Here is a 19,207-nt window from a genome sequence, read left to right as displayed (position 1 = left end):
ACACATGCTCCTCCCCTCACTGAGCATATCAGCAAACATGATGATGGACAGATTGAGGAATTAGGGAAAGGGCTGTTGTACTTACATCCAGACTAACCTGAAAAGACACCGTGTGGTAACTGGCCGGCACGCCCTCCTCCTCCTCATCGTCGCTATGGGAACGGGCGGGCCGCTGACTGGACGCTTTGGTTCTTCGTGATGCACCTTCCTTCTCCCGTGGCTTCTTTCGGAGCCGGCTGGATTTGGAGTCGTATTTGTGGCTCTTCTTCTTCTCGTGGGTGCGGTAGCCTGCGGAGGGCGTGGAAACAAAATCAACACTGACTAACAAGGCGAATCAAATTAAGCTTTCAAGCGCACACCTCCTTATTCTCATATCCGTCAACTACAGCAATTCCATAATGACTGCAAACAAAGCTATGAGGATGAATCACAGGTGCTGATTTTCTAACATGGTTTCTCTATCTTCACACCCTTTTATTTGCTGGTTAGAAAAACCTCTCTCAGACATTTTGAAATTGCGTCAAAAAGGTTGTGTTCTCATATCACGCATCTTGCTTTTAATGCACCACATGTTGATTTGGATGCTGTGTAATACAGCACCACCTCAGATTAAGTATGCAGTTGAAGTCAAAATTGTTAAATTTTAATACTTTTAAAAACATTTAGGGTGTGCTTCCTGGAGAAGATGCTTTTTTAAACACGTTTTAAACCTAATTGTTTTAGGGTGCTTTCAGACCTGTGAATTGATTCAGTTGTTCCGAAACAGGGATAAAAATTGTTACAATGTTGCTCTTTGTTCTTGGTGCGGTTCGCTTTCACACTGCAAAGTTTCTAAACGGACCAAAAACAAGTCACGAGTGAGTAAACTCTCCTCACATTGGTCAAAGTTTCACGGTTTATATTGCAGAGTCCCGCTCAGCTGTCGGGGGGTGGTGGTTTGGTGGTGTTTGACAGGGTGCGCATGACGTGTCTGAGAAGCGAGGAGGTATGCGTGGGGAGGATGAGAAGGGTGTGCAACGTATGTGAGGACCGGGAGGGAGACGCGCGATTACCAGGAGATTATCACTTGTTTTCTGGTGTCTGGGAGACTCTGTGCATTTGCGGGAGACTCCCTAAACTTCCGGCGGACATGGGATGTCTGGAATGACCTCCCGCCCTACACATAATTCTCTCTTCTATTACATATCTATAAAACACTGTGATATAGCCGGGCTCGGATCGTATCGCTTTCTCACTACAATCGATCTGCTCCAGGGTTCGTTTCAATCGAGCTGAGACCACCTCATTCAGGCAATTTCGGACCAATTGTTTTGACGCTAATCCGAGCACGATTGCTGGATTCACATATTTACATTTACATTTAGTCATTTAGCAGACGCTTTTATCCAAAGCGACTTACAAATGAGGACAAGGAAGCAATTTACACAACTCTAAGAGCAACAACGAATAAGTGCTATAGGCAAGTTTCAGGTCTGTAAAGTCTAAGAAGGAAAGCATTAGATTTTTTTTTTTTTTTTTTTGAGTACAGTTAGTGGTATATCCAGAGAGGCAATTGCAGATTAGGAAGTGAAGTGGAGACTTCATATGCCAAAGAACTGCGCTAACTGGGCAAAAGGTCTAGGTGTGAAAGCACAATTAGTAACAAATTTCTAATAACAACTTCTTTCGATTTGCCATGGTGATGGCATTAGTGCAACAATGATTTCGGGTGCTTTCACACTTGGTTCAGTTGCCTGGACTGAACCCAAGTTCGATTGTCCCCCCTTGCTACCTTCTTGGCTGGTTCACTGTTTTTTTTCCTGTTGAACCCCCGTACACATGAATCATCAAGCTGCTTTTTTGTGTACAGCTATTTCTAGGTGACGGCCACAAAAACAAAGCGACAAAATGGAGGCGTATGCATATCACGGTCAGGTGGGTGTTAGTAGTGGGCCCTTGATAATGTCTCTGGGGGCCCCCTAAATGTGTGGGCCCTTAGAATCATCCTAACCCTCCACCCCCACAGCGGCATCCCTGATCATGGTCATGCTTTTACTGAATGAATGTTTGTCTGTCGCAAAAAAACAACAACAACAACAAAAAATCAAATCTCCTTTGTCACAAAATCTGCCTTCTTTCATTTGAAAAATATTAAGTTAGGAAGCATGCTAACTATCTCTGATGCAGAAAAGCTAGTTCATGCTTTTATGACTTCTAGGCCGGATTACTGTAATGCTCTATTAATAAACTTCAGCTTGTAAAATGCAGCAGCCAGAATTCTAACCAGGTCTAAAAAATATGATCATATCACCCCATCTTTGTTTACCATATGTTGTATATTTTGCACTCTTAATCAAAAAAAGTTACAAAAAAATAACAAAAAAATAGAGAATAAAGCCGAAATCCACCATATCATTATGCCAGTGCTCTTGTCCATTAGACGTTGAAACCTCAAAACTTTGATCTGCCGCAGTCAAAGTGAGTTCTTAAGCACTTGATGACAGCATGTATCTTCCCAAGTAAACATAGGCCTCTGGCTCATGAAAAGGCCATGCTGATTGGCAGAGGAGCTACAAAGTGCTGAATGAGTCTCGACTAAGCCTACTGTAGATCGCAGACCACCCCGGATAGAAAAAAAAAAACTGAGAGACAGGGTGAAGGATAAACGGAGAGGGCACAACAAGACAGTTGAATTGCCCCCGAGTGAAATGACTCACCAGTCGAGCACAGCTCAAGATACAGCACTAAAGAGCTTACAGGTACTGACACATTCAATTACAAAAGGCACGGAAGTCAAGCAGACACTCTAATCCCACAAGGAGTCAAACTCTGAATAAAATACCCCCCCGAAAGGTATCATCAAATAAAATGTAACTTGGCTTTATGAACTAACAATTGGTTAGTGCGATGGCATAAAACTGGAGGTGGCTGTGTGTCAAGTTATTACGTCATTATTTATAATTATTGATGTTATCTTCACTATAATTCACTATCACTGTTGGCGTCGAATATTACTTTCATCATCATCTACTTAAGTATCATTATGAATAATTATTATTAATATGATATTATTATTATTAAGACGGTGGCCAGGATGACTAATACAACTATGACAACTACTACCACCACCACTATTACTACCACCACCACTACAACTACTACACCTACTACCACCAATACTACTACTAATACAACCACGAACAACACCCCTAGGTTAATCAATCAAGCCTTTATTTGTCACTACACTTTCGTATAGCGAAATTGGACCCCCTAGACCATACACAAAACATCACAAACAACTTTTCAGGGGAGACAGATCATAGGAGGTAGCATTTAGAAACGAAGAAAGATACATTTGGACAGCTAGGCTAAAAAACACCCCCTCAGCTTGCCCTTGATTAGGACAAAGTGAGAAAAGGGAGAAAAACAGCCCTATCTTAGCATAAGCACACTGGCAAGACACAACATAGACAGAGGGGATGGGAATAGGGGTAATGGAAAACAGTCCGTTGAGTGCGGGCAGCCAACTGGTCCAGCAGCCATTTCCGGCGCAAGTCACAGTCCCGCCCACACCCCACGTGGGTAAAAGCACACAAAGGCGTTTGGATGGGGATCGTAGGGATCCTACCACTAATACTACCACTACCTACAACTAATACTACCACGAACAACACCACTACTACCACCACCACTTATACTACCACCACCACCGCTCCTACTTAGGTATGCAATGATTAACCAGTTTCACTATTCACCATGCTTTAATTCGTCACGGTTAATTAATCGTAAAAGCTTCTCAACACCGGATTTCTGCAAGGATCAAAACTGCGACAACTAAAGTTATGCCAACGGTGCGCTAGTTTGTACACCGAGACTAATAACCACTCAAATTGGATTAACTATGACCAAGGCTATTAACTAAAGCAAGCTTGTGCAAGTCATTATTTCGAATGGAGGGACGCGAATGCGACGCCTTGCGCTGAAACTTTTTAGGCGCACTTGTTGAGATGGGACTTTTTGTGACTGCGGAAACTGCAAGTGGCTGAAGTTTGAGGAAGCAGCAATGAAAAGTACACAGGTTTGCAACCCCACTTTAAGTTACATATATTGGTGCCGATGAGAGCGATCATTCCGTGATATGATTCGTCAGCCGAGATCAATCCAGTGTTTTCAGAGAGTGCTGAAATACTCTGAGTGGATCAGCTGTTTAAAGGCCCGAATCTCGATGCACTGCATTCACTGTGTTCAGAGCTCATTGGGTCAGCTGACTCACCTGCTTTTTTTCTCAAACACAAAAAAAGTAAATCAACGCATAACGAGACTGAGCATTTAAAAATCACACAAACTGAAATCAAAACCTTTAAAGAATGGCAGAAGTGAGATTTTTTTTCCTTTCTTCTGGTTATTATATTGACAAGCGTATAAAAACAATAGTGCAAAATGATTATTTCTTACTGCAATGCTTCATTTTTGTTTGATGCAAACTATAGATTTATTTGTCAATGTAACAGTTGGACTTTTTATAGCAGATAACTCACATTCAAAGCGGCATGATAATGTTATTCATTGTTGGTATTATTATCATCTTTATCATAATATTTTATAATTATTAGACATTCATTTAGCAATTTTTGCACAAATATCAATAAGCTATAACAGAATTAGTTAGTGGTTTCTGGTTTTTGTTAGTCCTATTTGATGATGTTTTCAAATACAATAAATCTGTTAATATCCAGTTTGCAGTGGTGCTCATTCACTGGTGGGTGCTTCTAAATTGCTTATGGTGCTCCTAACATATTTGAAAATGGGAGCAACGGTGCTACCAAGTAAAAAAGGAAATTAGACAAGCTAAAATAAGCCTGTTTAAAAAAGTGAAGTGAAGTGTTCCTTTAAATAACCTTAATTTTGGCAGATTTCAAAAATTTTAAAAGACACATACCTCCATTAAGGCTGGCCTCCACGAACACACGAATGGCTTTAACACAAAGCTCAAAGTTTTCTGGAGTGACGTGAGCAGCATCGCGTACGATGAAGGAAAGCGAATCCACGCACTTGATGAGGGACTTGGTATCATGCAGACCCATGTCCTGCCCGAGAGTTAAACTGTACTGGTTAACGAGAGGATGGTTCATGGGCTTTGAAGGTGTGGTCACCGCTGCCTTCGATCCGTCCAGGTCATCTTTACCCACCTGCACAACACAGAAGATGATTGAAGGTTGTTATATATTGTTCTTAAAGAGATTGTTCTTATTATGCTCCTTTTTACAAGATTTTAAATAAGTCTCTGATGTCCCAAGAGTTTGTATGGGAAGTTTCAGCTCAAAATACCCCCACAATTTTTCGTTTGAACTCTTTGACGCTGCCCTTTTTAGGCTTTTATTGTATTTGTGCTGCTCCCAAGCTAAAAAAAACTTTGAGTTATTTATTTAAACTAATAGTTGAGTTAAACGTATTTGGTGCTTTGTCTGATTATTTTTAACCTTTAATTGGTTATTTATTTAATAACTCAACCAGTTGGCTTAAAAGTTTAAGTTTTAACAGTTAACTGTATTAACTGACACAAAACAGCAGTATTATGTGTGCGTAATGTTGTTTTTGCGTTATAAAGTATATTTAAGCTGTAACGCAATAATATTGTTGTTATTTTTTATGAAATTACCTCTCTGTCTCATGTTTTTATAACCATTTTACAATACAAGAATATCATTTATAAGCGTTTGGATGTGGTTAAAATGTATTGTACATTGTGGACACTGAGTGGAGCCTGCTGCAGCTGCGATATATACACTAGATATCGCATACGGTCCCTGAGCATGCGTCATTAGCACCGCCATATTTGTACAGTCAATCGCACTAGTCAAGACAGTGTTACTAGGTGAAGATGCTGGACTTTAGTGCTGTCTATGGGTGTAATAATAAGCAAACAAAGAAAACAAAGCACAAAGGCAGAACATTTTATGGGTAAAATTTAGTTTTTTACGTTTTTGTATGTTTTGAACTTTTGTGCTACACAGGTAACGTTATTGATAATAATAGTCACTTACTGCATTCACCTTAAGACAAAGTAACACCAACTTTCAGTCTTATCTCTTTCGATCATTAAATATATAGATATAACACTGTCATCTATCAGGTTGCATTTACACTGCATGGTTCAAGTGACTCAATTATGATTTTTTTTCTCCTATGTGGCACTGATTGGATATGGTCCATATACATGTAAGCAGGAAAAAAAAATCACATGGATTCCAAATGACTCAAATCAGATTCAGGCCTTGTTCATGTGTGGAAATTTATCTGATATGAATTGGATCCGTGCCCTAGTGACTGAAGTGACCACCCTTGCATGCACAGTGGATGAAGGATATACTGTTTTTTTTTTTTGTTTTTTTTTTATTGTCATTCTTATAAAAAAATATATATACTTATTTGTTTTTAATAAAATTAGAAAAGATTAGACACTCCCTTCAAAGACATATCAAAACCTTTACCAAAATTTGGAAGCCCTTTCCGTCTTATGTTAAAACTCCCCAACTAGACCTGCAAACCTCTCCATATAATCCATAATAATGGCTTTTAACAATTTTTACCTTAAAGTTTAGTATTGAGACTGTTGTACACATATAGATATAACCTAATTAACCTAGTTAAGCCTTTACATGCCTTTAAATTAAGCTGAATACTAATATCTTAAAAAATATCTCATATAATATTATGTTCTGTCATTATAACAAAGATAAAAGAAATCATTAATTAGAAATTAGCAGGGCTAAACAATAAGGACTGCCTGATGGCCCGGGGCTAGCATGAGAGACACTCAGGACAGTAGACAGGATTGTTACTGGTCTGATTGGGCCATCGCTGCCTTGTAACCAAAGTTTCATTTGTCTGCCACTTTGTCAATTGCGTGAAAATAAAGTCTTGGAATCGAGAAACAGTTTATGCTTTTAAGCTTTCTAAACTCTCCTTCTTTGTGAAGTCTTAAACAACCTATTGCTTTTCGGTTCCTCTTATCTTATTGGATGTTGTGAGCACGTTATGTTTAGAGATGGCAACATGACGGCAATGTCAAATTATGAGGCTAAGTAGCTTGGTAGCAAACATTTATGTGGGTACAACATGACGAAAAAAGGAAGTGATGTTTTGCAGTTTGCCGTCAGTTTGGCAAGTCAGCCATCTTTTGTTTTGCATAAAAATACCTGCACATTTTCCATATTGTTATTATTGTTCACATAACACTTAGAACTTTGCTTATATATTTATTAACATTTTTAAAATATTTAAATTTTAGATTTACAGACGTTATTTTGACACATTATTTACAACCTGACTAAGAAATAGCTATTAACTTTATTTTTTGGTGGGGCTAGTGAAAAATCTGGCAGGGCAGGTAAAAATCTGAACCCCTACTGCAATTGGACCAGTAGAAAAAATCCTTAGAGTTGAACCCTGATTAGTGGTTCCGAAATGTGTTGAAAAAACCTTCTTTAAACAGAAATTGTGGAGAAAAAAAAATCCAGTGGACAAATAATTCTGACTTCAACTATATATAAACACATTTTCTGTTTGATTACAGTGTTTTTGATGTACCAGAATGAGAACCTATACAGTTTTTCCTTTTCCTCTCCATTGTTGATGGTTGTTTTTGTTACTGCTTATTCTTTTAAAATGTAAATAATTTAAAATAAAAAAATGCTTTCTGGTGCATTGTGTGGATACTCACCACTAGCCAGCCTACATCCACATCAGTAGCAGAACGGGGTATTCTGGATTTGCCATGCTCGTTGTAAATCTCAGAATCGGACGTGTATCCCCGGTCAAGACTAACTTCACTCTGATGATATGAGCTGAGTTCACTGTCTGACTGCGCGCCTGGAACAAAGGGATTACACAAGATCAGCCAATCTGGAAAAGAAACATCACGGCACATTCGACTGCATCTTGCGGTACAGAAACAGATAAAATGGTTGGAAATAAGTGGGAATTCCTTGAATCACCTGTGTCATTGTCTGGGTTAGTGTTGGCGAACTGCAGAGCAGCCGGAGGTTTGATCCCAGCACCGATGCACTCCAGGAGGGAAAAGAGAGTGTACCAATCGTCAGTGCTGTGGATGTTGGCAGCGTTAGTTTTAAGCAGCTCATGCAAGCCGTAGGCCACCTCCCGACTGACTCTAGACAGGACGTGAGGTTTCATCATCAGCAGCAGGCGAAGGGAGAGGAGAACCTGTGGAGAGTACAACGACAATTCTTAGACTACCTTCAAATTGAGCTTGACTGCCTGGTTCACACTCAGGTTTGGTAGAGCTCAGCTCCCCCTGAACTGTTCACACGGTGGTTTGGGTTCTGAACCCCAGTACCTTTGCAGCACCATAGTGACAGTTGTTGATAAGTAATGGCAGCACTGAATAAGACAGCTGCTTGCGTGACTCAGGTTTGAACTTTGGACTTTTCTAGTAGTTTCTATTTGTCATGACTGTAATCGAAGAGTTCAAACGACTAAGAAAACAGTTATGTATATTTTAATTAAAAAAGATCCGACCCTATCCTATCTCATTCTCTCCAGACTGGACTATTGCAACTCTCTACTAGCCGGGCTCCCAGCTAACTCTATCAAACCTCTTCAGCTGCTTCAGAACGCAGCAGCACGAGTGGTCTTTAATGAACCTAAAAGAGCACATGTCACTCCCCTACTCATCCGTTTGCACTGGCTGCCTGTTGCTGCTCACATCAAATTCAAAGCACTGTTGTTTGCTTACAAAGCGATTTCTGGCTGCGCCCCTTCTTATCTGATCTCACTTCTGCAGATTTATAGGCCCTCCAGAAACTTGCGTTCTGTGAATGAACGTCGCCTCGTGGTTCCATCCCAAAGAGGGAAGAAAACACTTTCCCGAACTCTCGCATTTAATCTGCCCAGTTGGTGGAATGAACTCCCTAACTGCATCAGAATGGCAGAGTCACTCGCTTTCTTCAAAAAGCGTCTAAAATCTCAACTATTTAGTCTCCACTTTCCTTATTAATATGCAACTCCCTCTCTGACTCCTCCACTAACTACAAAAAAAATAAAAATAAATTACTAATATTTTGCTTCTTACACTCTTCACACACCTGAAACTTGCCTACAGCACTTATTCATTGTTGCTCTTATAGTTGTGTAAATTGCTTCCTTGTCCTCATTTGTAAGCCGCTTTGGATAAAAGCGTCAGCTAAACGACATGTAAATGTATATTATTCACAGACCTGAGGAGATTTCTCTGCATGAAAGACTCGTGAATGGGAGATTAAACTGCTGCTGCAGCTTCTCCAATAAGCTAGGAAATTAAATACGACAGAAATGTGGATGATTGACAGGGATCAAAACTAAGCAACATAACGATCTGTTAACGAGGATGTAGTATGTCCCAAAGTTTGCATACTCTTCTTTCACACACTCAAATGTATAACTTTTTCCTTCACAAAAAGTACATACTTTTAGTGCAGTGGTTCTCAAACTTTTTTCACCAAGTACCACCTCAGAAACAAATTGCCTCTCCAAGTACCCCCATAATAACTAGTATTGAAATATAGTAGCGTAGTTGGGCTAATTAAGCAGCTACAGCTCTGCACAGCTCAAAAATTAGGCAAATTAATTCATATTATAAAGAATATGTATAATTGTCAGCCACTTTAAACATTAGAAAAAGTTTTAACATTAACTGTGCTTGCAGGTAAAAAAAAAAAAAAAACTTCAATATTCTAATTAGAATGTGCTTTTGAAAGTTCATAAAAAATGGCACTGTTCTCAAAAAGTAAAAAGAAAACTTGTACAAGTTGTAGTATTAATATATAGTAGCCAGTGGGCCTACGTGTGTCAGAAAAGTGAGTGGTGTGGGTAGGTTTAAGGGTGGGTTAAGGTGTAAGGGATGGTCAACAGTGTGTTTACAAATGTATTTACAAAAAATAACTACAGATGTAATTAGATACTTGTAATTAATCAAGCATAAGTACACAGTAAATACATGTATTTACACAATAAGTAAATTTTAACAAACTATTAATTCCTGTGTAAGTACATATTAGTTAAGGCCACTTAATATAAAGTGGGACCAAGTGAGTGATGGAATCAATACAGCGCTTAAATTCTTACTTGTGGCATTTTTCGGGATTTGGTGCGAATGAGATCGCATCTTAAGTGAATCGTAAAGTTCGCTATGTACTGATCTTTGTTTTCAAGCAGACTCGGGTACCGGGTACAGACTGGTGTGATCGTGGCTTCAGGTAACTGCCAATGCTGATCACATCAGTGTTTTCATACGCGTCAAAGGCTTAAATGTGTGTTCATTTTATTATTTTTATTATTCAGCAATTCCTACGTGTACCACTAGAAGGAAGCCCGAGTACCACTAGTGGTACGGGTACCACAGTTTGAGAACCACAGTTTTAGAGTGTAGTATAAGTAATGCGAATTGGTACGCAGCAATTGCTCTCTTTTCAGTCGACTGTCATCCGTTTGATTAGTTCCCAAGCTGGCTCGACAGGTAACCACTGATGACCCAACAATGCCCAACAAGCAACCATTGGCATTTGTTTTTCTTTTTTTTTAAAGTCTAAAGCTGTTCAACCCTGTTCCCAGAGATCTACCGTCCTGCAGAGTTTATCTGCAACATTGATCAAACACACCTGCCCTTAATTACCAATTGCTCCTTCAGATCCTACTTAATTGGTTAAGTTGCGTTTAATCAGGGATGGAGCTGAACTCGGAGGCCCCGTTCACACTAATACATTTTAGTTTCAAAATGCATACGTTTTTCTACGGTTATGCCTTCCGTCCACACTTCGCCGGAGTTTTCGAGCCCTGAAAACAGTTTTATAAAAACGCTGACATATGAAAATGGGGACGTGGCTCCATATGTTTGCATGATCTGATTGGAGCTTTTTCTCAATATTAAGTGCACAAAGTTCAGTCTTTCATCCTTTCCCTAAGTTCAGACTTCGCAGGTTTGATATAGACAACCAATTACAAAAGACACTTCGGGTAAAAACAGTGTACTTTATAACATCATTCGCATCATCCTGGCTACATTGTTTCACTTTCTTAATAAAATAAAAACATGACATGAGGAACTGCCTGTTTTCATGTTGATGTTAACTCATCAGACACTATAAATGTTGAGGCATTGTCTAGCTACATATCTATATGACCTTCATCTTCACTGTATGCATATTTATAGCAAAACAAAGCCTAACATAACCGCCTCCTTTCATTTTCGTTGAAAAATATGAAACATACCCTGTCTCTCTCTTTTACCGAATCTTAGATTTAATAATCAATAATGGCCATTCTAAAAGTATAATGTACAGTAAGTTTATACAATATAGGAAATAAAGGCAAGCAATCAGTCAAATCGGTGTACGTGGCATCATAATTGAATATATTAATTTATCTTCGTGCTCACCAAAAACATGTTACCTGAGAACAAGTAATGGATTCAAAAGACCATTAGATAAAGACAAGATGAATTAAATATAACGCTTAACAACTTTAGTGAGATGAAATCTAGCGGAAAATCCTTGATGAACTGCAGCGCATGCCAGAGTGTGTGTGTGGTCATGTGATGCGCATTTTCATCAGTGTATTGTGGAGGCAGTGTATCTGTTCAGAAATGCTAGGTGAAACGCCAGTGTGGACCTCGACTGTTTTCGTTCTAGTCTAAAAGGTTTAGCTCCTGTTATGATCAGTGACGTTACCATAGAGAGTGTGAGTTTGTACTGTATATGTCAAGTATGTGTACCTGTGAGCCGATGTCCTCTCTGCGCAACAAGCGTATGGCAAGCCTGAGCAATCCCACCACTGCTCTCTCCACCAGGAAGCAGCTCTCATTAGCATGGACACACAACTGATACAGATGATCCCGCACCGTTTGCCAAACACACGATACTCTGTCCCTGTAAACACACAGCCATCTCTCTGTCACCACATCTTCATCAACTAGTAATTCTCAACACAGTAACACAACCCGTTCGCGTGGCAATACCTGTTTTCAAGAATGATACGTAGCAGCATCTCCAAGCAAAAAGCAGCATCTTCTTCATCATATGTTTCCTCATCAGGGGTCACAGAGATGAGAGCCTGAAAATATTCAGAAATACCTCAATCTAATGTAATACGTGTGGAAATATAAATTTATATCATCTAATTTCAAATGAACAATAATCTACGTATAACTAAAAAGTTATATTCTCTGGTTTTTAATTATATCATTTCATTAACATTCCAGCTAGGAGGGACATTAACCTTTTGTCTTTCTGATTACAGGCTAAGCCAAAGTAATGCAAATTGTCAGTTTCACAGCATGTTTGTGTCTATTGTTTTCTCTTTTCGATCAAATGGTCAGGCGGTTTCTGTCTCCAGAACATGATGAGATCAAGGCCTGAAAGAGCAGTTTACCCTGCCGACCACAACTCTTAATTTGCATGCTTTGTTTAGCCATATCCCCTCCTCCTAAGAACACAATATAGACATGAAATCTTTGTCTCAATTTAGATTTATGTGAGACTTGTGAGAGACTTGTGAAAGAACTTGCAGACTGCGGACCTCTAGTAGGCTCTTGCAGACACATGGACATCTTAAAAGACGCTGTATGACTGCAGATTAACCAACACGTCTCAATAAAGGAATTCTGCTTGTTTCGAGTCTCCTGGACTGGGTTCTCTTCTCTTTTCACTCATTTATTTTTTTTACAACATGCGTTAAAATGCGAACAAATGACGATGGTTTGGTTTCTGTACACTGTAAAACCCAAAAAGTTAAGGTAACTCAAACCATTTCAGGAAACTGACTGCAACAAAGCATTTTAGTTCAAAAACTAATCCTAATGGGTACTGTGAACTTAATTCATTTGAGTAAACAAAGCAAATATAGCACAGCAAAACCCAATAAATAAAGAGAACTCAAACCAACTGAGTACTGTAAAACCCAATAAGTTAAGGCAACTCAAACCGTTTGAGGAATCCGATTGCTACGAACCTGTGAACTTACTCCATTAAAGTTGAAGTAATGAAGTATTTAATTAACTCATTACATTAAACACAGTTCAAAACCCTTTTCAAATGAGTAGTATTAACTTTCCATAAACTTACTTTTAATTAACTATACTTCTTTCATTTGATAAAGTTGACCGTTGGGTTTTACAGTGTATGCACCCAGTCTGTGAAAGTGGACCTCACCTTCATGAGCTCCTGCAAAGATTCCAGCTGCAGAAACTTGCTTTCTGTATTCAGCTTTTCTGGATCACATTGCTGAAAGATGAGATATATTGATATTGAACTTATTCATGTGAACAAGTCAGACCAAAAATGATCTTTAGAAAGAAAACGTACCTTTATGCAGAGCAGTGCAGCTTGCTTGGCCTCCTGGTTCTCAGTGGAGGGACCTCTGAGCCCTGATTGTTCGCTCAGTGTTAACCAGCTGACAAAACTCAAAACAGCAGACTCACCCCTGACAGAAGAACAATCATTGTTGACAAACACTTTCAAAAAGAGCTTTTCTCCCCAATAGAATCAGTGTGAGGTGTTAGATGATAAACACATTTAACACAAATCTTAAATAATTACTTAACACTCTTTTAATACCACTAAAAGTATATTCATGATTCAAGATGAAAGTTATTGCTCTCATAAGAGGCAAATGATTCCCAGCTGGTGTTGGTCTATTTGTATTTCGATAGGGCATCACGCAAATGTCAGACAGCCTGATATTCGCCTCCAAAGTACATACACCGTGACAAATACAAAGTCAAATAAACGATCATTCACTACATAACAGGCATCAATTACTGCAGCATCATGGCACAAACGGGTTTGATGAAAGGATGTGCTAACAAAAGCATGCAATACAGAAAATACACGTTTAGGTTCATTTAGAGTATTTTTGTATTTTAAACAAACAACTGCCTCTTATTTTTGAAGGTCAAACGAGAAATTTTAAATATAAAAACATTTACTCATTCATTCAGTTTCTTTTCAGCTTCCTTTATTATTCTGGGGTCGCCACAGTGGAATGAACCGACAACTTATCCAGCATATGTTTTACACAGCGGATGCCCTTCTAGCTGCAACCCATCACTGGGAAATATATAAATATATATCCTTTTAAAAATATATATTTAAGACATTTTGGATACTTTAAAGTTTAATAAAGTGCAATGATTATTTGCACTAGAAGCCACAAGTACAATAAATACTATATAAGCACTATATTATTAAATAGTAGGGGTGTCAAAATGAATTGTTTCTTCGGTGCACTGCGATGCAAACGCGGACAATTTGGTATCGGTTCAGTAATAATCGTAACCGGTTATTGTGTACTGACGTCATTTATCTCATATGCGCTATGGCGAGGGAGGCGAGCGCGAGTATTTACAACACTCCAACTACTTAAAACTCAGAAACTGTGCTCAATTTCACTGCATGTGTGTTTGCTGGATCAGTCTTTCACTGACACTTAAAGCAGAAGCACCTATTTCACTGCGATTGAGAAAAATTACTCTATTTATTGAAAAATACTCCATTTCTTTCTCTTTTTCTCTCTCTCTCTCTCTCACTGTGGCCCATTTGACCTGCTGGCATGACTTTTCCTCTCCTCTCAGCTGTTTTACAGCGATACTTCCGGATACAGACACGAGCGCATGCCTGCAGAGTTTTCTCCACCGTGTCTATCATGTATCAGCTGTGATCACCGCTGCCGCTTGCTGCTTATCAGTGTCACTCATCTGTGAAGAGCGCAGCGCACAAGAGCCAATCGCAGCCTGTTTTAATACAAGAATTCCTGCTGTGAAGAAAACATATAACTGTGTATGCAGAGCATCGTCAATGCACCGTGATACACCGAGACATCGAATTGAACCAAATCGATGGCATGAAAATCGTAACCAAACTGAACCGTGATACCAGTGTAGGCCCACAGCTCTATTAAATAGGTAAATAACAAAAATGATATAAAGAACAAGTATAGCTGTGAAATATCTAAAGGGTGGGCCATTTATATGGACACACCTTAATAAAATAGGGAATGGCTGGTGATATTAACGTCCTGTTTGTGGCACATTAGCATATGTGAGGCGACAAACTTTTCAAGATGTTTGAAACCTTTTCAAAATTTTGAAATTAAAAAAGATTTTGGGTGGAAAAAAGTAGGTCCAAAAGAAATCAACTGTTTAAAATAAGTTTTGACCGCATGATTTATATTATATTATATTATATTATATTATATTATATTATATTATAATTAATTCATTCAATTTCTTTTTGGCTTAGTACCTTTATTAATCTGGGGTCACCACAGCGGAATGAACCGCCAACTTTTGGAGCAAATTTTTACATAGATGGATGCCCTTCTATTATATTATATTATTTTATATTATATTATATTATATTATATTATATTATTTTATATTATATTATATTATATTATATTATTTTATATTATATTTATTATATTATATTATATTATATTATATTATATTATATTATATTATATTATATTATATTATATTATATTATATTATATTAGTACATTTTTATACTGCTTCTCCAAAGATTTCCAACATCCCACTTTATCACTTGCAGCCCCCTTGGTTATCCTCAGACCATGACCAACATACCTGTTTGATGGCGTCTCTTCACGTTGCAAAGAAATCTTCTCATTAGGATCCAAAAAGTCCTCAACCTTTTAACAAGAATAAAACATTCATTCACATCAAAACAAATCTTCCTATGTGACAGTGGGTGGCACTATTGCCTGAAGTATTTTATCTTTGCTATAGCGTCTCCTACATGCACAGAGCAAGAAGCAATTGGTATGGGATTTCAAGTGACATGCTGACACTCTCATCTCACCTCGACCATGGTCTTGGGTAAAAGCTCAGCCCTGAAAAGCTGCAACATGGAGTCCATGATGTTTTTCCATCCGTCTCGTAAAATATCACCATGACGATGCGCCAGGCTGAAGACAGTCTTAGCGGCGACTTGAGCCTTCCTGTTACTGCCAAACACGGTGGGTAGGTTCTCTACTGACTAAAAGCACACAAACTCCAATCAGACCTATTTGTTCCTGACCTAAATGGTATGCTTATGGTAGGTTCTTTACCTCAGAGCTGAGTGTAGTAAACTTGCAAAGTGAAATGATCAAGTTATCAAAGACGTCACTGAAGCCGTAGTGTGCAGAGATCATGGCACATTTCCTGAAAGCAAAAGAAGAGCATCAACATCATAATCTTGATTAAAGGGACAGTTCAAACAAAAAATAAAATCCTGTGATCATTTACTTCACTTGTTCCAAACCCGTTTGAGTTTCTTGCTTCTAAATAACAACAAAGAAGATACTTTGAAGAATGTTGAAAAGCCGAAGCCATTGACTTTCATAGTATTTTTTGATCCTGATATGGATATCTGTGGCTGCTTCCAACATTCTTCAGAATATGTTGTTTTGTGTTCAGAAATTCAGAAACGTTCACAACCACTTGAGTGCGAGTAAATGATGAGGACATTTTTTATCCACATAAACAAACAACAGGTTACCAATAATAATTTGAATACATGTGAATTAAGAGTCAATTTTCCTTCATTTAAATTACTAATCGATAAATCTGTAAGCTTAATAATGCAAGATGTGTCTAGTTCATTGTCACCAGCAGGTACGATGTGCAAGTGACACTTAAATGCAAGCATTCTGAACGAAATTAAAGTTTTTACAGCAAATAACACTAGTTAGGTTGTAAAAAGGATCTGTAAGGGCCAAAAAAGGCCCTTAAAAGGGCCATCTAATGATTAAATAAAATGACTAAAGCAGTACTAAGTGTAAATGGAATTGACTGGTGCATTAGTCATTGTTTTTTTTTTTTATGTACATAGGACACTGTGCATATTAAGGAAAATCTACAGAATACGAAAGGCCAATGTTGACCCATGATTAGGGCTGGGTATCGTTATTGTGCAAGACAAGTTTATTTATATAGCACATTTCATACACAGTTGCAATTCAAAGTGCTTTACATAAACAAGAATAAGAGAGAGAAGTGTCAGAAAAATAAAAACAAATAATAAAAATGGTTAAAAAAAAAACAGATAATGACAAATAAGGATTTGTGTTTAAACAGGTTATAAAAGAATGAAAAAGAAGAAAAAACTTTAATAGTGCGATCTGTGGGACATAGCACAGTGCTCATTCAGTAAAGGCACAGCTAAACAGATGTGTTTTCAGCCTTGATTTGAATCAGCCTAATGTTGGAGCACATCTGATCATTTCCAGCATCGAGGGGCACAGTAGCTGAAAGCCGATTCACCCTGCTTTGACTGAACTATTGGAATTTCTAGTTTATATGATCCTATAGATCTGAGTGATCTGTTAGGTTTTATTCAGTGAGCATATCTGTACAGCGTTGCAGTGGTCTGGATGAGCTGTAACTGTGTGACTGTCTTTTTGGGAAGGCCCGTGAGGACGCCATTATAGTAATCCACCCTGCTGCTGATAAAAGCATGAACAAGGTTCTCCAAGTCTTCACTGGACTCAAAGCATCTAACTCTTGCAATATTTTTGAGATGATAGTATGCTGATTTACTAACTGCTTTGACATGACCATTGAAACTCAGATCTGACTCCAGAGTCACACCAAGATTCTTGACCTTGTTTTTTGTTGTTTGACGCAATGACTTCAGTTATTACTACTTTTATCGATACCACTTATCGGTTCAGTACTTTAATGGTTCTCTTATCCGTACTTTTTGTAGTTTTATATTTATGAAAAACAACACTATTTTTATTATTACGTTTTTAATGAAAAAAAAAACTATAATTGTAAAACAATTAAATAATCATTTCCCTGTAAAAGAATGTATAAAGGTTGAAGGAAAATTACTGTTTTTAACCATTTTCTGGCAGAAGTCAGGATGTTTCTTGGTTAATTGTGCTCCATGCAGTTGAAAATACCCTCTTTGAGTTGCAAAATGAAGTTAAATAATCAGATAATGATTTTTACTAAATTTTGAGGTTAGGAAGATATAAAACTAATATAAACAAATAACGCTTGTCACTTCCGCATAAATGGAGCAACAGTTTTATTCACTTTAGTTTTTCTTTAAATCATAACCAATCAAATGCTTATTAGTATCTCACATGCCCCGCCCCCTTTAAGAAACTTCACATTTGATTTGCTTGTGCTCAACCATTCTCAATGGCAGGGCTGTGATGAAACAAAATGTTATTGGCTGTTTATAAAAACGGATGGGAGCTACATCCCACCCTCTCTTCATGTTTCGGTTTAGAGAACGTCAAACAACAACAAAAAAATGTGGTGTGTCTGTTGTATGTTTTGTTTGTAGGCTGCATACACATCAAATCAATGCAAGTTAATGACATGCATGCTTGATCAACTTTCAAAATTTCACATCAATTTAAAGGACTTGATTCGAACTCTAATCTGCAGGTCTTACCTAAAGCCAGCAATAGCCTTCTCGATAATAGTATCATCCAGGCTCTTGTCGAAAACATAGGAGAGGGCGGCAATGGTGGGTCCCCAGGTCATGGAGAAGAGGTCACGGTCATAACTGCCGTCCGGCACATGCAGGAACATCCCTTCAGCGGAGGCTCCTCTGTGCAGCAGAACGCTCCAAACATAGTTCTCCTTCACCAGCCCCGTCTGCTCGTCCGGCATCACAATCTCCTCGTTCCTGCAGGACCACATACGTTTATCTCCGCTTATCCCATCTGAGCCATTGTATACATCATTAGCAAGAGCTATTATATCCGCACACTTATAGACCAAAGGCGGGAGGTTTAGAACACATAAATAAACAGAGCTCAACAGGACTTTTTTTGGTACTTACTTGCATACAAATACAGAAACTAATACTTTTTAGCAAACATGCAATCAGTTGGTCAGAAATTTAAGTAAATTCTTTACTGTATATATTAAATAATTCCTTTTAATTAAGGAAGTTTATTTACACTTGACAAAAGTCACTTTTGGTCACAAAATGTTGGATGCTAGTGTATATAAAGAGTTAGGTACAAAAATCCAAATCCATCAGACCTCTTCTCTTGTAAATGCGCATTTTACATCAGGCTCCTCTGATTAGGTTTAGAAGTTTCATTTTATTTTATATGTAATGATAAGGTTATTAGCCACTAAATAAAATAGCTTTTTTACATAAATGTCACTTTAGAAAATTCTTTGGTTTTTAACAAGGTAAATTTT

General features: G+C 38.1%; 1 protein-coding gene across 20 annotated transcripts in view; it reads right to left on the bottom strand.

The window, feature by feature from the left end:
* Window positions 1-19,207, bottom strand: part of gbf1 (golgi brefeldin A resistant guanine nucleotide exchange factor 1) — a 167,139-nt gene that overhangs the window by 14,326 nt on the left and 133,606 nt on the right. For 11 of the 20 annotated variants that reach the window (XR_015505576.1, XR_015505577.1, XR_015505578.1 and 8 more), the window contains 12 exons: window positions 18,444-18,680; window positions 16,102-16,195; window positions 15,852-16,028; window positions 15,617-15,681; window positions 13,335-13,452; window positions 13,182-13,253; window positions 11,990-12,084; window positions 11,747-11,900; window positions 7,977-8,202; window positions 7,703-7,851; window positions 4,919-5,168; window positions 98-288 (listed from right to left, as the gene is read on the bottom strand). Coding sequence is in view for 11 of the 20 variants with exons in the window: in XM_087278782.1 (XP_087134908.1) it covers window positions 98-288; window positions 4,919-5,168; window positions 7,703-7,851; window positions 7,977-8,202; window positions 11,747-11,900; window positions 11,990-12,084; window positions 13,182-13,253; window positions 13,335-13,452; window positions 15,617-15,681; window positions 15,852-16,028; window positions 16,102-16,195; window positions 18,444-18,680 (1,828 nt within the window). In the remaining 9 variants the exon portion in view is untranslated. Of the gene's footprint in view, window positions 1-85; window positions 289-4,918; window positions 5,169-7,702; window positions 7,852-7,976; window positions 8,203-11,746; window positions 11,901-11,989; window positions 12,085-13,181; window positions 13,254-13,334; window positions 13,453-15,616; window positions 15,682-15,851; window positions 16,029-16,101; window positions 16,196-18,443; window positions 18,681-19,207 lie in introns of all 20 variants that reach the window. The other 9 variants (XR_015505573.1, XR_015505574.1, XR_015505572.1 and 6 more) reach the window with 1 other exon arrangement.

The sequence above is a fragment of the Danio rerio genome, chromosome 13 (assembly GCF_052040795.2).
Source record: "Danio rerio strain M-AB ecotype USA chromosome 13, GRCz13ab, whole genome shotgun sequence".
NCBI lineage: Eukaryota > Metazoa > Chordata > Actinopteri > Cypriniformes > Danionidae > Danio > Danio rerio.
This window is presented reverse-complemented; position numbering and strand designations above follow the sequence as displayed.